General features: G+C 37.4%; 2 protein-coding genes across 3 annotated transcripts in view; both read right to left on the bottom strand.

The window, feature by feature from the left end:
• The window catches only part of CABYR (calcium binding tyrosine phosphorylation regulated), a 13,590-nt gene extending 4,564 nt beyond the window's left edge, over positions 1 to 9,026 (bottom strand). Inside the window, exons 1-4 of the mRNA XM_069099801.1 lie at positions 9,016 to 9,026; positions 8,698 to 8,896; positions 8,546 to 8,599; positions 663 to 1,010 (exon numbers count right to left, since the gene is read on the bottom strand). Of these exons, the coding sequence (XP_068955902.1) occupies positions 663 to 1,010; positions 8,546 to 8,599; positions 8,698 to 8,896; positions 9,016 to 9,021 (607 nt within the window). The 5' untranslated portion in view covers positions 9,022 to 9,026. The remainder of the gene's footprint in view (positions 1 to 662; positions 1,011 to 8,545; positions 8,600 to 8,697; positions 8,897 to 9,015) is intronic.
• An 8,958-nt stretch (positions 9,027 to 17,984) lies between these two features.
• The window catches only part of TTC39C (tetratricopeptide repeat domain 39C), a 112,453-nt gene continuing 103,460 nt past the window's right edge, over positions 17,985 to 26,977 (bottom strand). For both annotated transcript variants that reach the window (XM_069099799.1, XM_069099800.1), the window contains exons 12-14: positions 20,966 to 21,070; positions 19,262 to 19,300; positions 17,985 to 18,495 (exon numbers count right to left, since the gene is read on the bottom strand). In XM_069099799.1, coding sequence (XP_068955900.1) covers positions 18,406 to 18,495; positions 19,262 to 19,300; positions 20,966 to 21,070 — 234 coding nt within the window. In that variant the 3' untranslated portion in view covers positions 17,985 to 18,405. The remainder of the gene's footprint in view (positions 18,496 to 19,261; positions 19,301 to 20,965; positions 21,071 to 26,977) is intronic.

Here is a 26,977-nt window from a genome sequence, read left to right as displayed (position 1 = left end):
TGCAGAGGCTACGGATTTTTCAGAGGCTACAGATTTTGCAGAGGCTATGGACTTTTCAGAGGCTACGGATTTTGCAGAGGCTATGGATTTTGCAGAGGCTATGGATTTTGCAGAGGCTACGGATTTTGCAGAGGCTACGGATTTTGCAGAAGCTAAGGATTTTGCAGAGGCTACCGACTTTGCAGACACCATGGAGGCTGTCTTGTGAGCTATGTGAATTTGGCTTTCTGATGGTAGCTGCTCAGTCTCACTAGGACTTGCCATTGGTTCATCAAAAGGGACTATTATGTGCTCTGATATTTGCTCTACAAAAGCTGCTCCTTCGGTCTCAGGCTCATAAAATTCAGGTGAAATATATTGAATGCTTGATGTAATTTCAATATCAGCCTGGAAAGGGACGTCAGGAGCTTGATCGTGAGCAGGAAGGTCTTGTTCACCCTGCAAGGGGAGTGAGGAAGCCGAGGACTTTTCAGCCTTGGTTTCTTTGGAACCTAATTCTACACGGATGGATGTCTGACTCAGAAGCTGAGGCACTAATTCTGAAAGGCAGGCCGACGAGCCCTCTTCACTAGCCTCTGGGGACATGAACACATCGGGAAGAGAAGGCATGCTTGTTGCCACATCCACCATTAACACTTCAGAATGAACAGATGAAACGTTACCTAACATCTGGGTAGCTAGCTGCGCAGGATCGGCTGGGACATAGGCAAATTCAGGCGAAGCTGCTGCAAGCGGAGACGGTGAGGATGGCGGGGTGGATACCTTGGGAGTGGAGGCTTTGGGGGAGGGCTCACTAACTGACTCCGATATCTCTTCAGGCTCGGGGAGCTCAGCGTGAACCGATGGGAACTGGGTGGTCTTGTTGCTGAACAGTGGGCCCGTGATGTTGTCTTCCTCCGTGTCCGTGGACTTCTCTTTCCGTTTCGGTTCTTCAGAAAACAGAGATGATGGCTCGGGCTCTTTGGCACTCTCTGTTTTCTTCTCCTGGGTTCCTTCTGACCATTTCTCTACTAAATAAAGAGAACAGCAGAAGTTAGGGAAGTTAGCAGGTGTGCCCCCCTCCTCTCTGCCCGGGACAGAGTAGACCGTTTCCAGGCTTCAGACTCACATAGATGCTAAAGGAAAGGTTGATCATCCCTTTGGACAACTGAATAGTATCCAATGGGACATTTTCCGAAGAGCCTCTAAGGTACTTTTTTAGTTAAGACATACTGACAATTTATATTTACATATATAGTTGAGATAATAATTTATATTTATATGACACTTCATAAATTACAAAAAGCACTCTGGGATATATTATCTCATTTAACCCTTGCACCATCCCTTGTGAGGCAAATATCTGCCACAATAACATGGGGGTATAAAAAATGGTATAAACCTTGTCATCATCAGGAAAACAATCCCAAGCTTTTGTCCAAATATATGCAGGTTAGGGGGAAGTTAGGTGGCGCGGTGGATAGAGGTTTGGGCCTGGAGTCAGGAAGACTCATTTTCCTGAGTTCAAATCTAGCTTTGGGACCTCGGGGCAAAGCCACTTAACCCTGTTTGCCTCGGTTTCCTCATCTGTAAAATGAGCTGGAGAAGGAAATGGCAAGACCATTCCAGTATCTCTTCCAAGAAAACCCCAAATGGGGTCACAAAGAGTCAGACGCGACTGAAAGGACCCAACAACAACAAACCATAAACTCTGTCATCGTTAGGAAAACTACCACAAACTTGTGTCCAAATATATGCAGACTGTAAACTTATAAGGAAAAAACTACAGCGATATACAATAGCTGGAGGAGGGGGGGAGGGATTCCTTTGCCTGAGACCTTAAAAAAAAAAAAGAAAAACTTCTGATTTATTCTTCCACTGATTATAAAAGTTGTCATTGATGAGAATCCATCCAATTAAGCAACACATTTATGAAATGTCAGGCATTGTTGTTAGGTGTTGGGCATAAAGACACAAAAGCAAAAAAAAATCTTTGCTCTTTAAAGGGTTTACTTACTTTCTCGTATAATGATAGTGCAATTATTGTTAACAAAAGTATCTCAACCCTTCATTTTAAGGAAATCTGTTTGTACAAAACTTTGAATTTAGAGAGCTGACACAGCTTGATACTAATTTGTTTTATAAAATGTTAAGACTAAAACATTAGGGAATTTTCAGGCCAACAGATGGTGACACCTCCTGGTAGAATATAATATTGTTGCCTGATTGGATTAGAGGTTATTACACACCAAGATAAAAGCAGCAAGCAACTAGCTATATTCTGGAAAGTGTAAGTATGGAATCCAAAGAATCTCCAAACTGGAACAAAACTCTTATGGTGTGGCTTGAAGTGTGTGTGTGTGTGTGTGGGGGGGCAGAATAAACAACAGATGGAAAAGTGTTTGAAAGAGTTTTCGAGACAATAGTGCCCCGAACTGGGACATCCACCACTGCATTTTAACTACTTACGTATTTATGAAAGAAAACCACATACTTTCACTATGAATTCTCCCTTACTAACTAGAAGAGAGAGAGCAAATCTGCCTGGGCCCCACCACATCTAAACATGTAACCTTTCTATAAAAGGATGCCCTCTACAACAATCTGGGAGACCTCTGCCAGTACATTCGATAAATGCCTTTATTGATTTTGATTTTCCTGCAACCCCTTCATGTTTGTTCAGTTATTTGTACATTATTTCTGTCTGTCAAATTTATCTATATTTTCCGGTTTCCACAAAACCAGAAATTACTTCTAACTCATTTTGTCCAGGACCCCAAAAGAAAACATTCACAGAAGCTTAAAGTTAACTTATTCTAATACCTATGAAGTATGTTAAATTCCTTGAAAACCAAAAAATTGTCTTTTAATTTTTTTCTATATCCTTCTCTACCTCTATCCCAAACTTCTCAGTGCCTAGGAAAATGTTCTAGGATATAGGTGTTCCCAGCCCAGAATTCTTGCCTACAACCCCATCAAAAATTCTATTGCCCCAAAGCACAATCATATATCACAGGATTTAGAGCTGTAAGGAACTTCAGAGATCATCTCTTCAACCCTGTTGATGATGAAAAACCATTATGGTCTCTCAATGATGACAGTGTGCTTTTCCAAAGATAGGGGGCTGAGAAAAGCTGACAAAATAATGATCAGTTTCCAAAACCTGTTACCTCTCATCTCTATGAAATCTTTATAACAGTCCATATTCACAAATAGGGACAGCTTCGATGGAAAACACTTATGTAATTATGATTTTCAGAGGATTATTTTTTACAGCAGACACCACATATGAATCACACAACCAATTGCAGTTCAGAAAATATATTGATTTTTTAAAGAAAAGTATATGGTCAAAAGTCAAAGGTAATTTAATTCAGTAAGATAAACATCGCCTCGAAAGTTCTCTAATTCAGCAGGGCATCACCATGAATAAAATAAAAATACACAAAGTACTGTAACATTTTACTATGGAGATAACTTTGTTCAACCATCCATCCCACTAAACAAATTGCCTTCTCTCAATATGTGTTCAAAATATATCTTTCCAGAACCAAACCCAGAGTGATTCTTTACATACATAGACAAATGCCTTCAATGAAGGTTTTTTTCTTAGATCTTTAATATTCCTGAATAAGCAAGCACCACTCCACTTCCTGGTTTTGTTTGTTAAAAAAAATTTCATGGAAAGCAGTGGATAGAAAAGTAAGTACATTGGGAGGTTAAATTGGAAACAGAATGTTGTTTGAACACATGGTAATTTCAACATCTTTGATGACATAGACCCATCTGCATTCTATATGGACATTCTGAATACATTCTGTGTGGACATTCTGAATACTGTGATGTCTTTGGAGTGAGCCAAGGTTGAGTTGGAAACAGAATGTTGTTCGCACATTTGGTAATTTCATCATCTTTGATGACCTAGACCCATCTGCATTCTATATGGACATTCTGAATACATTCTCTACGGACATTCTGAATACTGTGATGTCTTTTGGAGTGAGCCAAGGTTACCTACCAGTCAGAGTCAAACACCTAATCATCAGCAATGCCCATCAGACATCTTGGATGATATTTCTCTACTCCATACCACAAACAAAGATGGGCAAATGCAACATATTTTCACAGCTAATTAAAGGAATAACAACTTCATCTATAAGTTAGAAAAGCATTCTCTTATTCCACAGGAGAACCATGTAATTAATTGTCTTTGATATCAAACCACAAGAGTCAAAATACGCCAGCTCAAGTTGAGTGACCAACCCCGACACCTCAGAGTGAAGACCCTGCAATAGTTCTTGGGATTCTCCAGTATCTATTGGCATTTTATGGATCAGTTTTCCACAAGTAGTACTCTCATGTTCCTGTGGGGAAAAACCCCCATGCATATTTTGTGTGGGCTTCAGAGCTACAAAAGAGGATCATGAAACCATAAAGAGAGAACCTGTTTTTATTAATAAGCACACCCCCTACTCCAACAAGTTCTCTTCTCCAAAATTGCTCTTACATAGATTTAGAGTAAGTTTAGAACCTTGGAAGAGACTTTGGAGGTCAGCGAATCTGAATCCAATGAGATAAAAAAAAACTCAGATCCAGAGAAATAGAGTTAAAACTGCCAGGGTCAATGTCACCCAAGCTAGTAAAGCATCTGAGGCATGACTGTAACCCAAGTTTTCTCTGATTCCAAGCCCTGCACTCTCCATGAACTGTCCTAAACAAGAACCAGGGACAAGAACAATGTTGGATTCCCCACCATATATAAATTACTGAACCAAAAAATACTAACGTGATGCCTAAGGGGGAGAAAACTCAACAACTTTGTAGCAGCCTTCATGACATGAAATACCACTACTGAGGATATTGATACTCATCCCTGGAACTAAGAATACTTACAAACAACTGGGCTTCTCTCCACCATCCATCAGTCTCTCTTAGGGTCTTGTAATCTTTTCCCATTCTAGACCTTAGTCTGCTATCAGGAGTCTTAAACATACCAAGAATGGCCTTGTGGACCTGGGTCTCTCCCTCCATCAGATTTTTCTCCCTCCAGCATCTCCCCCAATCCTAAGGAGCCTGGCAGGTATATGATTGGGTTAGAGTGTATCCTTTCCTAGGGTCAGTGGTCCAGTCAGATTCCAAAAGCATGATCGGTTTTGCCTATTCCCCCTCTTCAGTTTGACACATGAAGAGCTTGATATTAGATATTAGATAGATATCTGACCATCCTGCTGAACAACAAAACAGTATTTTACACACCTGCTTATACTCATGGGTTAGTTTCTCTATCATCATCCATCCAATGATCTGTTAAGGTAGGTTTCAGGTATAGAAGGATTAAGAAAAGTCTTGGCTTGCACTTCGGGGAGATTTCATGCATACCTTGATCAAAAAATTTTCAAGGCAGGTGATTTTCTCTGGGGGTTGTTGATAGGCAAACAAAGCAATCAGGGTAGTCGAAAAGGCATAGTACAAGAATGTTCCCCTCCAGATATTTACAAATGAGAGATAAGGTATAATATGTATATGTTTTTAAAGTGCTTAAGAACCTTAAAAGTGTCATGTATAAATATTATTATTATTATTACACTCTATTACCTCTGTCACCCACCTAATCCCTATGCTGTGCTGCAAGCCCTCCTAATTCATTTCCCCTCCTTCTAGTTTTGTCAAAGTGATGTTCCTAAGGCCCTCTTCACTTGCTTCAAGTTCAATAGACTACAATGGGATTCTTCACCTGATTCAATTACTTGTTGGGATCAAGTGATAGACTCTTCTGTTAAAAAAGCTCTTCACAATCTTTCGATAACCTTTCGATGTTTTCTATAACCTTTCAAAGTTCAGCTTGACCCACAGGGTCACTTTTAAAGGCCTTTCCTGTGATATGGGCCCTAAGACCCTACAGAATTTCTTTGTATTTAATATGCTGACTTTCCTTGATATTTCTGTGATTGTCTCCAATATACCATAGATTATATAATACCACATATGTAATATCCTTTTTCTCTCCCTGATTTTTTCCAATATACCCCTCATGTATATATAATTTTTTTCTCTGTAATTATCTTTAATACATTTCTGTTTAGATCCTTGTTTGTACCATACCGTTTCCCTTATTAGACTGTGACCTCCTTGCGGTCAGAGAGTTTTCGCTTTTCTTTTCTATTTCTTAGTCTAAGTTTTACCCCAGACATTTCAGGTGCTTGATAAAATGACTGTTGACATGAGCACAGAGACTGAGACTGTTTTTCATTTTTGTTCTTTGTGAACTCAGATGACTCCCTCCTATGGGGCAACAGGAAAGTCTTACTTGATTTGTCAAATAATTTGATTTGTTGATTTTGTTTGATAATTTAGCAGCCCAATATTTCGTCATCAATATCATGTCAATATTTATATGTATGGCTAAAATGTAAACTTTAAAAGGTTTTCAAAAGCAATAATTTTGCTCCTTTGGCTTCTAAACAATGTTTCTTTCTGACCACTATAGTGGTCAGACTAAACAAGTTAGAGCTATCTTCAAATTGAAACCCAAGTGTGATTTTACGCATTGGTCACCTTGGCACCATGGTCAGCTCTCCGATTCCCAAGGTCTACCAGCGCTCTTATCAAATCATGCCTCTCATGGATATGCTGATCACCACAAGAAAATAACTCTTTCTTCTTAAGGCTTAAAAATCTATTAAATCTATTTACAAGTTTGGGGATGCATTTTGATACTTTGGAGTTAAACCCCTCTCACACATTTACCATAAATATAACTTTTATAGTTTCTTATCAATTAGTGAACTTTTTACCTAGAATCAGTACCTAAACACCCATGTATAAATAAATAGACCTTACATGTTATGTCAATAAGTTTATCCTCTTCTTGCAGAGTTAAGGGATGATCACCCCCCCCCCCATGCTTTCTTTCTTCCCTGGAGAAGTTCCATTTTCTCTGTAATTGAAATCAAAAGGGCACCCCGCTGCTGGCTTGTACCTACTTGTTCTTCACTTAGGAAGCTAGACCTGGAGTCAGGAGCCTCAGACACTGGGCCTAGTTCTCACTTAGCAGTATTATGCAGAGATATGCCTGTCTACATAAGCCCTGGAGAGCCTATGGACACATATGGTGCAGTAGTTATAAAAAAAGGGCAGAATTGCACTTGGAGAAAATTAGGTCTGTGAAATTTCCAGAACTGCAAGAGTTTCCAAATGATAATATATGCAAAGCTTTGGCTTCTTTTTGTAAATATTAAAGTACTTTTATATAGGAGTTATTTATTACTGTAATTAATCATGAATATAATTACTTCCCTCATTTATAAAAAATGTGTTGTGTGAGAATCAAAATTAAATAATTCATTTATTACAGAAGTGCTTTGCAAAATTTGAGCTATTTATTTACTATTATTTACAATAAAGATTTTAAAATACATTACTATTACCCAAATTGCTATTTTTAAAAATGAGTCTGAGGGCTCTCCTAATCCTGCTTGATGGAGTCATGGTCCCATGGTAGCCAAAATAATATAAACTTCTCTATTAGGCTATATTAATCCCTACACCAATTACCATTGAGCTCTGCAAATTACATCCTGTCCCATACATTCTCATCCAAAATTCCACTGTCATAATTACCAATAAAGTTTATTGAAGCTTAAAAGCCTATACATTTAATTCTTCCTTAAACTTTTCCAAACCTGGAATCAGAAACTATGTAATATCACTCACCTGCTACACCTACTTGATGCAAAAAACCACACAATACCAAAAAAACCCAAACCCAAATAAAAAAAAAAACATGATACCTTGGATGGCTTCAGATACTTTAAAGGAAGGTCAAATTAAAAAAAAAAAAGACAGCTGCAACTCACTCATGCCTTGAGTACCTCTTTTTGATTGGCCATGACTTAATAGTGCAAAAGTCAAGTGAGAACACTATCATCTTGTTAATTTATATAATAGTTAAAGAAATTTTTTTTTCTCTGACAAACTCTGATCAAGCAAAACATCTGAGAGGTGGGCACTGCTTAAGGTTCAGTAAGGGCACTGAATGAACCAAGTTCATTTCATCTGTTTGCATGCTGGAAAATATGCCCCCTTCATTCTTCCTGTGTAAATATTTTCATTTCTGCTAATGTTCTTTCTGACTTTTTGTTACCTAGATATATTAATCTGCAAACAAATGAAGTTTGTTATAATCCCACAATAACCATATTTCTCTGCTATATTAAACTGATTTCTCATATGAATATTCCTGGAGCAAAAAAAAGTTCATCATAGAGTAAAATTATTGAACAAGGCCTTCTTATAGACTGATTTTCTTTAACTCATCACAGGAAAAAATATAAGGGTAAGCCCCTTCTCTTAACAAGTCTCCTAAAAAAGACGTATCTTTAAAGCTTCACTTTGTCTTTAATGGTTAACTCTAAATTCTGTATCTCACTGATAAGTTTTTTTTTAATGTAACTGTTTTTTTCATGTGTGAATTTTTTAAAGACTGGTGCTGCAATGCATAATGTGCTGCAATGCATAATGCATTTATTAAAAGTCTAGCAAGTCACAATAAGCAAAATTCTCTTACCTTTGATCTGGTGAAATTGTTTAACCAAGTCTTTTATATCCAATGAAGAATTTGCTAAAGGAAATAAAGAAGATAGTGTCTCCATTAAAATGCTTTGGTTTACCAAGTAATGGATATAAAAGAATCTTACATTTAAAAAGCAAAAAACAAACCTTCTCTGAACAAAATAAGCTCTTTAAAATAAAGAGCTGCAAATTGGGTGATATTCCCTGGATTGGTTTTGAGAATGGCTCTGCTAACTCCTTCTAGTAGAGTCTTCAGTCCATAAGGAACCACAAGTCTCGGTTTTGAAGAAATCATCTTGGTATTTGGTGCTGATGCTGTTGTTGTGATTTCTTTGCAGTCTCTCAACTACAACAAAGAGAAATAAAGTCACAAATGTGTTTTCTATGAACAAATAATATCCTCTATGATGGAATGCTATGAAAGAAATTTCTATGAATGGATCAACCTCCTATTATAATTACTACCTTCATTTCAAACTTGTAGACATTCATCTTTGATTTTATGTGCTGATCTTGCTGATGGTTCAAATAAGGAAAAGGCAGGGTAGGGCTTGAAACAAGTAGTTTTCTACATGAAAAAAGCAACAGTAAATAAATCTCTTTTTTTCTAAAAAAATATCCTGGAATATCATCTCTCACCTTTGCCAGTATGAATGAAGTGATTCTCCACCATGGAAAGTACGGAAAAACAAAGCGTTCCAAAAGAAGAGTTCACTTTCTCCTTATTTCACAGTAAATGTGTGTAAAGGTTAGATTAACCCCATTTTTGTATTATTGGCAGAGCAGGCATATAATTAGCATGTCACTCAAACCATATTTCTTCTTTCTTTTCTTCCCCTTTCCAAACCTCCTCCCTCCTAACACTTTTCCCCTTTCCTTATTTAGGGCTGTATGTGAGACCCACAGCCTTCCCCGTGTATTCCTGGCAGCAAAAAGCAGATGTTGCTGACCCATTAATATTGGAACAACTTGAAATAGCAAAAATACTAGCTATTTAAAAACACATTTCACATTACTGTTAGAAATAGGGTTTTCACACTGGCCTTGGAGATGGTTATCTTAAAAATTTTAAGCTTCTTAAAACTATGAAAAGTTACTTAAACAAAACAACATTAAAAATGGTTCTTAAAAAATTCTTGACATATTAAAAAATGCTTCACCACCCCTTTTTGGCCAGTGGGATGGACAAGAAACTATGAAGGTCAGGCCCCACTTGCTATTAGTCAGCTTGGCAAAAAGTTGACCAATAGTGAAAAAAAAAAGTGGGAGTGGAGGTGTGGAGAGCAAGAGGCCCAATTTGTTTTCATAGTTTCATCTCCTTAAATTAGCACTTTGCTAATGGGCAAAAAAGCAAAGGTCCGAGAGAGTCGACAGTGCATATCATTCACACCCAAAACGGGAAAAATCAGGTGAGGTTTGAGTTCTCACAAGGAAAAAAGATGCCAAATCTTGCCCTTCTCATATAACCCATAAAAAAGAGTAAAACCAAATAAAACTGAAAACATCCAAAAATAGCAACAAATATTTAGCTCAGCTCTAGTTGGTTTTTTCCTTTCCTTTTTTTTTTTTTTTAAAGTAGCCTGGGGGTGGAGGAGTATTCTATATAACCGGACTTCCCAGGAAAAGATGTCAAAAAAGTACATTCCCCTCTCTGCCCCAAGTCTAGGTGGTTTTAGCCTAATTTTTTTTGTCCATTTTTTTCTCTCCCCCCCCCCCCCCTTTATGTATGTTTCTTTTTCTTCTAAGTCGTTCATTTTACATGGATGCCTTTTCTATACAAGAGCAGTTGACCCAATCCAACCCCAACCCTCCAGGCGGCAATTTGCCAGCTTCTCGTCCTCGCGCCCCTGCGACCACCACTCAGGCCTCCCCAGTTCCACTCCCAAAGCCCCAAGCCTCAGCCCCTTCTCCTGGGCAGAGCCTGCCGGGGTCCCCCCGCCGACCCATCCTCTCCAGAGGCTCCCGCGAAGCCCATGCTGTGCATGCCTCCCTCCATGCGCGAGGGCAGGGAATGAGCCCGGCCCCCAGCTAAGTCTTTCTTTTCTCTTGGGGCTCCTCCACACCTTTTCCTTCTCAGCTACGCTCTAAGCGCTTCCTCGTTGCCCCCTTGCCGGCGGCTCCTGTAAAGCGCCGCAACGCAAGCGGGGCCTTTTATACCGGCCGGGGCGGGCCCCCCCCCAGTGAGGATCCAGTGCTGTCACAATGGTCTTGCGGTCCACTTGCTGGGGCTCACCTGTCACCAACGAAAAGGGGGTGGGGCCTCGGGGGTTCACGGCCAATGAGAAAGCCCCAAGCACAAAGGAGGGAACACGCTTCAGTTACTGGGAGCTTTCTCAAAATTCTTGGACCGACCTACTTTCTTTCGTGTCTGTTAGGTACCTGTGTGGCCTGGCAGGGAACTTCTTAAAGGAAGGGAAAAGGCAATTCCTAAGAAAAATAGGATTCAAGGGAGATGGCAGGACAGCTGTGGACTCGTCCTTTTTTTGCCAGGCAATGACGACGAGATAGGTTTTCTTTTTTTTTAAAAGGAGAGAGGAGCAAATTTTATACACGCTTTTATACAACTACATACTACTGTACTCTGGAGAAAATTTCCATCTTTCCCTTTGGTAACTCTTAGAATCATCTGTGCCAGTGTCCGCTGTGATACACAAGAACGTGAACAGAAAAGCAAAATAAAACAAAAAAGCCACCAACAGGTCATTACAGTTAGCACGCCACCTTCCACCACAAATCTCTCCCTTGACAGGAAGTTAGAAGCAGGTATAAAATGATGACAATATAGTACATCTTCTCTGAAAGGTTCCTTTTGTGACACCTGATGGTCATAAACTCTGGATTTAGAGCTGAGACACAAAGATCACCAAGTCCAATTCGTTCATTTTAAAGATGAAGAAACTGATGCCCAGATGGGGGAAGTAGCATGCCCAAAGTGAAATAAGGTAGAAGGAACAAGACCAGGATTTACCTGCTAGCAGGTCTTTTGACTCCAAAAACCACTCATGTTTTCTGAATTTTTAAAAAGTTACCCTCCACTGTTTCTCTCTGATTAATAAGGGAATACACTGCTTCATCCTAATAGTCCAACATTCATCTTCTTCAGGTCTTGCAAAGAAATGTGTAATTATATATCACACATCTGGGAGTGTACACATGTGAACATGCACTCTATCCTTACAAAAGATGAACAAATTCTGCAAGATCTATGTTGAAGAAAAGGTCTACTACTAACTTAACAGAAGACTAACTAAATGGATGTCATTGTTTTCATTACTATCTCATTTCTGATTGTGTAAAGATCATGGAATTGCAGACACCCCTAATGAAGCTGCCTTTTTAATGTATCAAATTATCTTTATAGCAAATTACTTCAATAGTCATGTCTATTAATAAAAATACAGAGTCTAAGAGCTAGACCATCAAGTCACAACAGACAAAGCCCGTCCCCTGGCTTGTGGTCATCCAGCGTCTCCTGGAAGACTTTCTAGTAAGGGCATACCAATTACCTAAAAAGTGAGCAAATTCAAGTATTGGACAGCTTCAATTTTATGAAGTTTTCCCTTACATTGATCTAAAATCTACCCCTCTACAACTTCTATTCACTGTTCCTGGTTGTTCTCTGGGAAAAGGCAGAATAAACTGAATCCTTCTTTCATGATCCTCCCTGAAAAACTTGAAGATGAGGACTGTATACTTCACAGGTCTTTTCTTTCTCTGGCTAAACATACATACTTCAACTAATCCTCAGATGACATGGTTTCCATTTTCAACATCCTGGCTACTTTCCAGTCAGTCTGTATTTCCTAAAATGTGGCACCTCGAATTCCATAGTTTACCAGATACAGTTCTCAGGACAGAAACAGTATGGCACTCACCTTCTTTCTCACGAGAACTATACCTCTCTTCATGTGGCCTAAGGTTATATTAGTTTGTGTGAAATATCATGCTTTTGATTCATCATGAGCTTACAGTCCACAAACATACACACACATACATGCACCTATCCACCTCCCAGGGATGTAGTGAGGGTAGAAAAGGAATGTGGACATGTCTAGGTGTGCACCTAATCCATACGCATGTATATACATATGCAACATATACATGTATATATGTAAAGGTAGTAAATATCTGTATATAACCCTCTTACGTTTGTACATCTCACATTATGTGTAATACAAATATAACACTTTCTATTTATAAAATATGTGTATGTATATGTTTGTGGATATAAGAATACATAGAAAGGGATTATATACACATCCTCTCATCAATTCCCATAGCACAACAGCATTCCATCACAATCATATATCCCATATTGTGCTATAAGAAATCAGGAGCAGGATGTTTTCAGAAAAACCTGAGAAGGCATATGTGAACTCATGCAAAATGAAGTGAGCAGAGCCAGGAAAATATTGTACATAGTAACAGTAGCACTATAATGATAATCAACTGTGAAAGACTTGATCGATACAATGATCCAAGACAATTCCAAAGGACCCATGATGAAAAATGCTGTCCTATTCCAAAGAGAGAGAGAGAGAGAGAGAGCTGATGGAGTCTGAACAGAGATCGACACATACTTTAAAAACTTCATTCTTATTTTTTTGTCTGCTTTCTCTTTTGCAGCATGACTAATAAGGAAAAGCTTTGCATGAATGAACATGAAATGAATAAATAAATGAAATGCCCTGGTGGCACAAAAGAAAAAAATCCCAATAAAAAAAATAAACCCACCACCAATCATATACCACAACTTGTTTAGATGCCCCAATTGATAGGCATCTCCTTGATTACCAAGTATTTTCCAGCACAAAAAGGCTAATGTGTTGGAGCGGCCAGGTGGCTCAGCGAGTAAGAGCACCGGCTCCAGAGTCAGGATGACCTGGGGATCAAATCCGGGCTCAGATACCTAGCACCACACCCAGAAATAACTGGCTGTGTAACCTTGAGCAAGTTACTTAACCCCGATTTCTAAAAAAAAAAAAAAGGCTAATGTGAATATTTTTGTACAAATAGGTCACTTCCCCTTTTCTTTGATCTCTTTGGGATACAGACCTAGTAGGGATATTACTAGGTGAAAGGATATGCATAGTTTTGTAGTCCTTTGGGTGTAGTTCCAAATTGTTCTTCAGAATAGTCGGACTAGTTCACAACTCCAACAGTGCATTAATGTCCCAATTTTTTCACATCCCCTCTAGCATTTGTCATTTTCCTTTTCTATCGTGTGAGGTGGTATCTCAGGGTTCTTTTAATTTCATTTCTCTAATCAGTAGTAATTTAGAGCATATTTTTCATATGACAATTGATAATTTTGATTTCTTCTTCTGAAAACTGCCTGTTCATGTCCTTAGACCACATATCAACTGAGGAATTGTTCTTATTTTTATAAATTTGGCTCAGTTCCTATATATTTGAGAATAAGACCTTTATCAGAGAAACTTGCTGTAAAATTTTCCTCCAGTTTTGTTTTCCTTCTAATTTTGGTTGCATTAGTTTTGTTTGTGCAAATGCTTTTTAATATCATGACACCAAAATTATCCATTTTACTTCCCATGATCCTTTTTAGCTCATTTGGTCATTTTTTCCTTATCCATTGATCTGGCAGATAAATTTTTCCATATTCTCCTAATTTACTTATATCACCTTTTATGTCTAAATCACATTTCCATTCTGACCTTATATTGGCATATGGTATAAGATGTCGATCTATGCTGTTTCTTCCAAACCCTTAACAATGCTTTAAAACTTCCTCTGAAAATATCATTTCTGCCCATCTGACAAAACCCCAGAAAGACAGCAGCCGTCTCTGTTAAGCAGATAAATATCCACCTTAGCATCCCTCATCAAGAAGCTGCCAACTGCCATCACTCATCTGACAAGATGATGAGTTCATAGGTCCTAGAATTAATATATAGACTTGAGAAAGACCTTAGGGATTAGAGTCCAAATCCTTTCTTTTATAGATGAAGAAACTAAAGACCACAAGGTAAAATGTCTTGCCCCCTTCTTCACACTGTGACTGGATGAACTTTCATCACTTTACCATTCTTGTAGTACATAACCCTGTTCACAAAATCACAAAATTTGAGAGTTCGAAGGGGCCTCAGAAGCTACCTCATTTAATTCATGTAAGTCAAGGATCATAATTATATTTTATATTATAACATACCTATCAGGTAAGCATCCTGTCTCTGCTTCCTTGGAAGCTTCCGGGCCTGGAATTATGAAGACTCATCTTCCTGAATTAAAATCTGGCCTCAGACACTTACTAGCTGTGTGACCCAGGGGAAGACACTTAACCCTCAGTTTCCTCATCTGTAAAATGAAGTAGAGAAGGAAACTGCAAACCATTCCAGCATTTTTTTTTCTTTTTAAACAATTGGGGTTAAGTAACTTGCTCAAGGTTACACGGCCAGGTGTTTCTGGGTGGGTGCTGAGTGTCTGAGCCCGGGATTCGATCTCCAGGTCTATCTCAACACTGGAACCGGTGCTCTTACTCGCTGAGCCACCTGGCCGCCCCTCCATTCCAGCATTTTTGCCAAGAAAACCTCAATGGCGTCACAGAGCTGGACACAACTGAAAAGACTGAACTGACATGAAGGCTATCTTGACAGCGAGTCTAAATTGGCCCACAGGCAGCTTCCAAGGCTGTTTCTCTTTTTGTTCCCTGTGGTCAAGCACAACAAATACAACAAGACAGACGATCAGAGCCCTGAAGATAGCGATCATCCCCTTGTGCCTTCTTCCATCCTCCAGACCTTCCTTCAACTTCCTTCCTAGTTCCTTCAACTGACACAAACTGATCCATGTGGTGATGACTGAACGCAACACAAGTAATTCTAAACAAATGGCTTCTTAGCCACAAGGAAAGTCATTTTTAACTATTTGCTTCCAGGCTGTCTTAGGAAGCAATCTAGAAAGGCTTTGATTTTTTTAGCAAAGTCTGAAAAAAAAAATCCACCAGTTTGTGTTTTCCTTTCTTTTTACTTGGCAGAAATATAAAAGTGCAACTTCTATAAATTTACTTTTACAATACACCACAATAAATATACTAATTTTCAGTGACATCTAAAAAGTCTTTTTTTTAAAACTCAGTAGGAGATATAGCCATAATGAGCTAAAAATAAAGATGCCTGATCTTTTATTAAAGATAAAATCTTGAGAATATTGGTTAGTTAGCAAGATGCATATTCTATTATTGCTATTAGATCATGCCTCCGAGTTTTCCAAATTATAAAAACATATGCAGATGACATTATATACATTTGATATTGTTCTCATCACAGGCATAATCTAATGTAAAAGGATATTTGACATTTACAAATTGGAGATGCTTCAAAGAATCTCCCAAAGTAGGAAGAGGTGGCAGAAAACAGAAAAACCAAAAAAACCCCAAGTAATACACATGTACATTCTGTCCCACTTAAAGTAAGGAGAAGCAAATTTACACAGAAATGAATTACAGTGCAGATCACAATCATAGTAAACACATTGGGTAAATCATAGCACACAAAGTCCTGTTTCCAAATCAGATCAATTCAAAGTGCTTACTCAACTTCCGGAGAAAATGCAGCCTTCAGTTGTTTTAAATGAACAACATACTTGTACTGTGCTCTGGTGATTAGTGTCTTTAATATCTCTCCCATAATGTTAACATATAGGTACTATAGGAATGAATTGGATGACTGGGAAGAATGGCCCATTTAAAAATCTAGACCTGAAATATTAAAGTTACTTTAAGTGAGGAAGAGTGTAAACAATCTGTCAGTGAACTGTGCTTGATTTTGAAAGAAACAAGAAGCAAATAAAAAAGTAAAAAGAAATCCTGCTACATTTAAAACTACTTCTAAACCACAAGGCTTATGAATAATCTTTATATAATGAATAGGTTTATCAATATTTTTGCCTTACTTGACAATTTAAGTACAGCTCAACACTGAAGCAAGCATTGCGCTCAAAATGATCCTTAAACATATTAGAGAGATGTTTAATGTGTGTTAAACTGAGTAGCTACAAATACTATTAGAAGAGAATAAAAGTTGTGTTAAGATACATTCTAAAGATTCATAATTTTTCCCTTCAGCCCAAAAAAACCAGGGAATTAAAGTGCAACCCATTAAATTTTTAAGAAGTCCCTCATCACATTGATGGAAGTCCCCCAATATTTATATTCAGAAAACATTTATTTGATTTCTGAATCTAATCACCTAACAAATGGGATGACCCAATCTTTCTTCCCTGGTCCCTGGACCAGTGCAGGGTGGATTTTCTGAATCAAGGAGGTCTGGAAAAACACTTTGGTAACTTAGTCCACTAAAAAGTGGCCAGTAACAGATGAGGAAATATTTGACGATTGCCTAACCAGAGTAAGGAATAACAAGCTATTTTCAAAGAAGTTACCATTACTTTCATTTCCTCAAAAATCAAACTCCCAAGAGTTTATTAAAGTTCACCAACATCCTGGTCAAATTCTCCCCCTTTGTGAACTTTGAAAAGCAAAATCAAAATGTTACCATAGCACAAGAGTTGCAAAGACTACATGAGGAAATGAAGGGATGGCCAGTGTAAGTCATGAGAAATCACACTTAGGAAGTACTGCAGATTTGTTCAAATCAAACATCGTCTCGGTAGAAGTAAAACTAAAACAAATTAAGCAAAACAGACTTGAGGAATTTAGATATGTCAATACCGCAGGTGTAGTGTACTAGGTATGGTGGTTAAGTTAGGCAACATTAAAAAATTAGGAATTAAGGGACATAAACCTGACTTTGAATTACCTTGTTACAATATTTAATAATCTAAGTTGGGGCCACAGGGAAAATAGTTGAATCCTAGTAACATCTAACCCAGAAAATCATTATTCAATTGAACATTGTAAGTTAACCTCACCCCTTTTCTCAAACTCAAGTTAAGTAAAAAACTGTAATAAGAAATCTAATTGAAGGACTCTAAAACTAAGGATTTAATTTCATAATTTATCACAGAAAAGTTGAAAAATCCTGTAATTTAAATATTTTATATCCAGTTTTTAGAATAAGCTATTAAATTAAGTTTGCTCAATAGCTATAGTCCTGGCTAAACAATTAATTTCTGTTTCCCTCATTTTTTTGGTTGTCTTGAGAAAAAATTCTGGTCCTTGTTATTTTGAAAAATATAGAAATAATCTGGAGAAAGAATTATTCTAGATTATATCATCTGAACTAAAAGAGTATGTGGCTTTTTTCTAAGAAAAAACACGGAGGTCTGAGTTATATGTCACTCAGAGAGAGCATTGGGTTGGTATGATAACTGTACCAGGAGACCCTGCCCCATCATTAACGCACTGTGCCACCTGGACCAAGTCAAAAATCTCTCTGGCCTGTGTCTTGTCATCTGTAATACTGGGACAGTGTTGGTTTTATATATTTCACGGAACATTATGAGGATAAAGTAAAAAGAGTGGAAAGTGTTTTTATTGTTTCAAAGCGCAATACAAATGTAGGTGGTACTATGATTATTAATTTTACTTTTTTGAATACAATTGTTAATGTGATCAAGTCAAATGTGTGCTTATAATAATTTTTCCTGAATAATTGTGGGTCAACTATATTTAGCTTGACAAACAAAAATTAAAATGAAAAAATCTAAATTGTTTGAACAAGGTCACTTAACCCTCTCACCAGCTGACTTTTAAAAGTAATTTATTTAGAAGGGGAGATTTTTTAACGTGTCAGCCCAACTCCAAAAATGTATCTCTGGCACAGGTGGTTTTTAGAAGAAAAGTTGAAGCTGATCTTCCCAATAGCTCTATCTTCTGCACGTGTTTTATAGTGCGGAAAACTGTGTGGCGTGGGATCAATCAAGACTTCTGGTCTGTCACTGAGGTACCACTTCCCTCAAAGAGGCCAAGGCTGCGTGGATACGGACGTGTAATCTGTTTTCAAAGTCGTAGCCGGTGAACTCCTCCTGGGAGAACAAACATAGTTACTGAATGTTAGTTAAAATATCATGAAGTCTATGGTCTGTCAGAGTGATTTTTTTTCATCCTCAGAAATAAAATGCACAATTCTTCAACCAATTAAGATGTTAAGAACATTCTATTATTGCCCCAAAGCCTCAAATTAAGCATGCACTTTATTAACCTCATATATAAATACCAAGAATGTTCATTTGTGAAGAAAATCCCCCAGACTGGCCCCAGAATTAGTCTTGTCATGCTCCATAAAAGAGAATTTTATGAATCTTAGTTACAAGAACAATGTAGCTATGAAGCTGAATGACACTCCCACCTTAAAGAAGAGGTACATTTAAAGATTGAAGTATTAAGACTGTAACCCATTTACAAAAAATACAAAATTGTCTATTTTAAAATATATTAGCAGTGGAGCAGCTAAGTGGTGCAGGGGATAGAACCCTGGTCCTGGAGTCAGCAGGACCTGAGTTCAAATGTGACCTCAGACACTTACTAGCTGTGTGACCCTGGGTATGTCACAACCCCTGTTGTCTCCAAAACAAAAGAAAAATACACACAAAATTCCAAATAAATATATTACTAGTATCAGGGAGACCTTAAATAAGTGTTCACTGTATTAGTCTCTATTAATCCCCCTCCCTTTTATATAACAACTTTCTGAAAACTTTAAACACTCAATTTTGAACTGAAAAATTCATTTTTATCTTTCAGGAAGGGAAAAGTAAGAGTGGGGATAACTAATTCAGTTAGTGTTTTTACCTTTGCTTGCAAAAGCAGAGTTCTACCTCTCGCCACAGTCTATAAAAATGAAAAAAGCAATTAATAATCTTTCAAGTTTTAAAAACAAGACATAAATTTTAGTTAGTGCAAAAAGACATTTTAACTGAAAATGTACATGAAGTGGAGAAGTTAACATGCTCGGGTTCCAAACAGCACATGGTAAGATGCTTAAAAGTATTGAACTGTTATACTACATTAAAAATAAAATACAATTGTCGAGTAGGCATAAAAGGCAAAAAAGGTTTTCAAGCCTTCTCTCTACATACTCTGACAGCAATAATTTAATCTTAACTCTGGTGGTTTTATTGTTTTTTTTTTTTTTTAACTTAGAACCTTTATATAAAGATCACTATTAACCTAAATTCATAGTAAAAAAGAGGTTGGATCAATTGCTTGTACAAATTAACTGAAACTTTTCTTTTATAATATGATAATATAAGAAGTCAATTGATAAATAATTTTCATAATCCCTAAGATTATTACTTAAAAGGTTATAGTTGAATTAAAAAACCCCCAAAACTTGACTAATAATAGCTTAGAGCACTGGTAACTACTGAGGCATTCTACACATTATTAATAATACTCTGGCACAGTGAATAGCACACCGGCCCTGGAGTCAGGAGGATCTGAGTTCAAATCCGGCCCCAGACCTTTAACACTTACTAGCCGTATGACCTTGGGCAAGTCACTTTACCCCAACTGCCCTGCCCTCTCCCCTCCAAAAAAAAGCAAAAGAAAATAATACTCAACAATTCTATTTTAAATTTAGGAATTGCTTTCTTTAATGAGACAGTTTAGAGGATATGAAAAATCATTATTATTAAATAGGCTAGGATGGGTCTTTTGAAAATAGCATTAGGAATCAAGATCATTGTGATAGACGATAAATAATATGAAAAGAAATAAGATTTCATTCTACCTTCTCAAATTTATAAAATTTTTACCTAAACTTTAAATTTAAAATATTTCCTTAAATCAAATGCAGATGTCTACAGTAACAGGACTGTTAAGATTATAATTCAAGTTTGCGAAAGAATGGACCAGTGCCACAATTTTGCTACATTAGTTTATAGTTTATAGAATCTACATATAAGCAATTGAATTTACTGAAGATAAGGATTCATTAATCACTTAATATAGAATTAACTTTCTAAAACGAAGTACCAAGAATATATTCCAGTTATGTGTCAACTCAAGAGAGAGATAATTAGGGGAATACAAGTTGGGATTGTAGGCTCTAAAACTCTGAGCCACCCCTCCCTCCTCCCCCATACTGAGTTCGAATTCACAGACGATACTAACTCAAAACGGACTGCTACTTGGACTGCCATTGTCCCAAGAGTATTCTTTATCACTCTAATTCCAAAGGAGAGCATACCTCGTTTGAGATGAGCAAATAATAAAGTGCTTATTTCTTATTTCTAAACCGCACATTCTTGGGAATTTGGGGAAAGGAAAACCACCAGCCAATATTGAGAACTAAAACTTAATGGAGCAATTAAGAGATCCTCTGATGAAAATTCTACTTTAAAGTAAAATATAAGTACCTAAAAACAATAAAACAAATGGAACAGGTATCCCTCATAACTTAAAAAATTAACTGATTTCAAATAAAGGCTGTTTTAGCTTTGTCCCTTGGCACATTTTCACTTATGTTAATTTATACAGAGTATATTATCTTACCTCTGGGTTATCCAACAAGAGACACCCAAGTTCATAGCAAGCATATGGTTGAATATATAAATTATTCTGACGGCACAATTCATCTTTGACAGCTCTCTGGAAAAACTAAGTAAAATAAATGTTACTTAGGTTAATTAATGTTTACATTTATAGCTGATCAAAAATCCTCTCTCTATTCCACTGCCTTCCAGATTTCTTCTAATATTTCTTATACTCCAGCTTGGTTCACTTTAAGCTCTCCATTTCCTTCTTTTTCAATGCTTATTTCAAAGCCTTGACATTTTCATTATGTTTTCTTCCAAGTTCCTTCACGCAAAATGCATGTTCCTTTTCCTTGACTACTTACAAGTTCTGCGGTATTTTGAGATGGGAGTATGAGAGGGCTCACAGAGACTATGACCTGTTCAAGGTAATACAGGTGTTGAAGAGAGAGCCAGGACCAGAAACCCGGTTCTCTGACTCCAAACTGAGTATTATTTCCACTAAATCAACCTACCTCCTATCTCCTATCTTTTTAGGTCACATACTTCCTATTTAGGACCGAGCAACTGAATAATCATCTGTCTCGGTACATCAAATACTTTGTCAGAATTAAAATACTTCAAAATTTCAATGAATGCATGATATAACTAACACCGAAGCTTCATGTACTTAACAGCTAGCTGAATGGCATGAGGCAACTCACTTAACCTCCTTTTGCCTCAGTTTCCTTAACTTTAAAAGGGTGAATGATAACATCATCTACTTTGGAGGGTTGTTGTGAGGATCAAATGAAATTACATTTATAAAGCACCCCGCACAGTGCTTGGCATACAGCAGGCACCACATAAATGCTTGTTCCTTTCTACTCCCACCTTCACCCACAGTACAGATCACAAATCATCTGTGCCTTCTCATAGTGTACTATGTTCATCCATTCTGCCCATAAATCTGCAATAGACTTTATTCACTTAGATACAAGTTCCTGACCACCTCTCTTTATGATAATAATGACAATGCATGACTTGTGAATCATTTAATATCTTCTCATCTTTCAGATGTCAAACCATGAGCATTTCTGAATTAGGTCCCCTCAAGAATGCCTTTCTTCTGTATGTCCTTTGAATTGGCCTCTCCTTCCTTTGTGTAATTTGCTCTTGTAACAGAGTGGGACCTGAGGTGAGTCCAAATGTGATGAATCCACTGCCATCAATGATAAAGTTATTCTGTTACAAAACTGCTCAATAAATTTGCTGCGTAGTTTGTGTGTTGTCTTCCTTCCAACTCTGTGTACAAATGCTCTTGCGATGGGCTGACATGGTTGGATCTCACCAGGATTTCTATAGACTCATTTCTTTTGCCCACTGCCTTTTGATTGTTCATGAGTGAAACTGTTCATAATCTTCTACCAACATTTTGCAATCAAGCTTATGTTCTGAATCTAAGGTTGCATTTGGCTAATATTTCTTCCCACTTGGCATAGAGACCAAATGTTTGTTGTCTAAGGAAATTTCTAGGTTACATTTTATAATTGTTAATGACTGCTTTATTGTATTAAGCTTTCTTACAACACGGTGATGGTCTATTATCTAAGCTTTTCCCCCAGCTTTTACTGTTGATTATTGCTTGTGCAAAGAGATGGAGCTGTTATAATTGCAGGTAATGTCTCATCATTTTTATCTTTCTAATTTGGTGTTGATTTCAACCTTTGCTGATCATTGGTCTAACAGCACATGAACAACTGATTCAGAAAGGACTTCAATATCAGTAACTATTGATTACTTTCTTATCTGTCACGATAAAATCAATTACATTTTTTTTTTTGTGATGTTCATCCAGAAACTACCACATATCTTCTTAAAGAAAGAATTCAAAATGTATAAGGTTGAAGTTTCTGATAAAAAGGCTCTGGTCTCCTTCATTACCCTTCCTACAGTAGTATGCCAGCTTGTTGGTCACTGTGAAAGAATTCACACTTAAGAGTACTAAAAATTAGGTTAGTTCTTTGTTGTTGTTGAGTTATTTTGGTTGTGTCTGACTCTTTGTGACCCCATTAGGATTGGGGTTTTTTTTTGCCTTTTGAAGGGCAATTGGGGTTAAGTAACTTGCCCAAGGTTACACGGCTAGTTTTTTTTTTTTGTGTGTGGGTGTTTAGTGTCTGAGGCCGGAACCGAACTCGGGTCCTCCCAACTCTGGGGCCGGCGCTTTACTCACTGCACCACCTAGCCACCCCATTAGGGGGTTTCTTGAAAAGATACTGGAGAGGTATGCCATTTCCTTCTCCAGCTTATTTTAAAGAGGAGGAAACTGAGGCCAACAGGATTAAGTGACTTGCCCAAAGTCACACTAGTAAGCTAGTAAGTTATGAGGCCACAGATAAGTCTTCCTGACTCTAGGCTTGGCACTTTACCCACTGCACCATTTAATCACCACAGTTAGTTTTTACAGACAATCTAAACACTGCAAATTTAGTGTCCTCTGTCGCCTTTTTGTCTCCTCTGTTAACACCAGTGTAAAAGCAAAAGGGTACTATAAAGTACTGAAAGTCGACTGCCACGGACAACACAATCTTAACAGCTATGAACTTGAGAACTCTACTTTCTGGTCTAAAATACAGCCATTGAAATCCATGTACTAATTTCAGCTCAAACTCACATTAAGATTAATTTAAAGAGCATATTCCACAGGTTTAATAGATAAGGATTTAAATGCAAACTTAATGGTACTAAACATTAACTCTTACCTGAGAATGATCTCATTTAATATTAGGAATCTGTGTCTTAGAAATAAAATTAAGTTTGAAAAATACTTTCACAGCTCTATTAAAATCCAGCTGTTGTGTTTATCTATAGAAGCTATTCAGTCGTCTTTATCAATAACCATTCTATCTCAAACAGTGACTCTACGAGCTCTGCAGAGACAGAAGCAGAATAGAAAGTATAAAAACATGTTTTGACTTCTGATCATGTAAGTATTAACTTGATGATAGGATGTTACTCATGCATCATATTTTTCTACTTCCTTGTGAATTTAATTTTCAATCTCTTTCAGTCTGGACTGCATCTTTGGTAACATACCATGTCAAAACATAGCTATGTATATACTGAACAGCAGCATCTCTAAAATGTTCATGATTTTATTATATAATTCTGGACAAGTAACACTATAACCACATACTTCCCCCTCTGTAAAATGGAAATCCCATCTGACCTACTGACATCATAGTGCTGTTTTCAGGAACTAACAAAATTAAGCAGATGAAAGCACTTAAGCAACTGTAAAACACTATACAAATTTAAAGTATTAATTTTAAAATTATAGTTAATTTTTTTAGTCACCCCAATGAGAATGAAATAAAAACAAAACCCTGATTACAAACTTGTATAATCTAGCTAAACATACTTCCACACTGGTCATATCCAAAGCAGACGCCTCATTCTCAAACCTGCCTCACAGTCCTCCATCTCTCTACCAGGAAGTCGGTGGTACATTTCATCACGAGTCCTCTGGAATCATGATTGGTCATGAAATTCATCAGAATTGCTTATTCTTTCAAAATGTTTTCTCTTTACCATATTGTTGTCTTTATATAAACTATTCTCCTGCTTCTGTTCACTTCACTCTACATGAGGTCACATAAGTCTCTGAAACCACCTCCCTATCATTTCTAGCAACACAACAGCATTCTATCTCACATAATCCATAACTTGTTCAGTCATTTCCTGGTTGACAGGCACCTTCATTTTTTGCTACCTCAAAAAGTGCTATAAATATTTTTGTATAAACTCAGAGCTTGTTTTGCTTAGGACTAATCTCTATAATTCTTCCTCTTTTCCTCCTATTTCTTTGCTGAGTGACATGTATTTCTTTAATCCACCATGTGTGCATTCTTTTGTCCTTTATTTAGTTAAAATTTAGGGTAAAACTGAAGTATCGGTTCCCCCTTATCTGAAAAGATGTCTACTTGCATACTCTGATGATTTGAGATAATTTCCCCTAACCTTCTTTCTCCCTCCCCCCTTCAGTGTATTCCTCTTCCTCTCCCTTTCCTTTCTTCTTTTAAGATCATCAGGACATAAGAGAACCACTCCCAGGTCTTCTCTAACAGACTCCCTCTGTGACCCATGGTGGCGTTCAGAGGGTGCACACTTATCATCTCTCCATCTTAGAATGTGAGCAGTTTATCCTTGTTTGATGCCATTATCATCGTTCATTCATGTTTACCTTTTTATGTTTCTCTTAACTCTTGTGAACAAACTTCAGAGTTTCTACATAGCTCTTCTCATTAGGAATGCTGAAAGTTCTCAACTTTTTAACAGTTTAACTTTTGCCCTATAGGATGATACTTGATATCGTTGACTAAGTTATTCTTGTATGTCTTATCTGTATTCTTTATATCCTTTGCCTATATCCGTTGCCTTCTGCACTATTGTCTTTTAATTTCCTTGCCCCCTGAAAGTGTTGGCTGTTAAATCATGTATGATCCTGACTGTGCCTCTGCAGTATCTGATTTTTTCTTTCTGACTACTTGAAGTATTTTTTTCTTTGACTGGAAGCTCTGGATTGTGACCATAACATTCCTAGGAGTTTTCTTTTTGGGGTTTCTTTCAGAGGTAACAGCTAGATTCTTTCTATTTCCATTTTGCTCTCTGGTTCTAAGAGATCTGGTAAACTTCCTTTTAAGATTTCTTGAGGGGCAGTGAATAGAGCACCAGTCCTGGAGTAAGGAGGACCTGAGTCAAATATGGCTTCAGACGCTTAACACTTACTAGCTGTGTGACCTTGGGCAAGTCATGTAACTCCAATTGCCTTCCCCCTTCAAAAAGCAAAAAAAAAAAAAATTCTTGAAACAGGATATATTTAGGCTCTTGTTTTAGTAGTGGCATTCAGAGAGTCTGATGACTCTTAGACTTTTTTTCCTCCTTGATCTGTTTTCCAGTTCATTTGTTTTTGCCATGAGATGCTTTACATTTTCTTCATTATTCTAGTCTCTTATTTTGTTTTACTATTTCTTATTGTCTCACAGAATTGCTGGCTTCCATTTTGGTGCTTTCTAATTTTCAGGGAGTTTGCTGTTTGGGCAACATTTTGTACCTTTTGTGCCAAGCTATTAACTCTCTTTCTAATTCTTTCTTCTACATTTTCAGTTTTTTTCATTTGGTGTTCTCATTTAATTGACAAAAAGCATAGTCTAACTTCTTTTTGTAATTCTTTTTTCATTTCTTCTAGGTCTAGGAATTCCAGCTGAATCCGTAACCAAGCTGTATTTTTCTTTGAGGTTTTGTTTGTAGATCCAAGTTTCTATCTTGAATTTCTTTTTTATAGCAGGGTTTTTTTTTGTTTGTTTGTTAATTCTTTCAGCTTACTCCTGACTTTAAATTTAATGTTAAGACTAGGAGCTGTACACTTCAGGAGGGAAGGTCCGGACTTGTCCTCTTGATGCTTTCTTGTGGTACTGAGGGTTGTGCTGTGGTGGGATCTTAAGAGACAGCTTATGCTGGGGACCTGAAAGTTTTCTGTGCTTGCAAAGTGCCCTGATTTAGGGTAATGTCTGATTTCTGCCCCCTGGTCTGACGTCTGCAAGTTCCTGACCTGAGTTTGGTTTGGGGGAAGGGTAAATGCTACTGGACTCAACTCTTAGCCTGCTGAGAAGCTCTACTGATTCAGGGTAACAGAAGTACAATATCTCCAGCTTACTCTAGACAACAGGCACAGGTCCCCCCTCCCTAGGATCTGTAACCCAGAACAAAGAAGTAGGCACCAAAGTTGCCAGTTCACCCCTGTATCTATCTGAGAACCTCCAGTATAGTATAACTCATAAGGTATTATTTTAAGTAAATTTTAATTACAGCATATGAAGGACATTTTTTGCTATCAGTTATAAATGTCAGGAAGACTGGAGGTTCTACACACACACACACACACACACACACACACACAGTCTATGTAGAAGTGGTATAGGTTTTTAAAAACACTTCATTTTCTGCTACTCCCAAGTATAGTCTCGAATGATTTTCAAGATTCATTTTCTTT

The sequence above is a fragment of the Petaurus breviceps genome, unplaced genomic scaffold, assembly GCF_028583685.1.
Source record: "Petaurus breviceps papuanus isolate PSGF00001 unplaced genomic scaffold, PetGlider_PUasm1.0 38, whole genome shotgun sequence".
Taxonomy (NCBI): Eukaryota; Metazoa; Chordata; class Mammalia; order Diprotodontia; family Petauridae; genus Petaurus; species Petaurus breviceps.
This window is presented reverse-complemented; position numbering and strand designations above follow the sequence as displayed.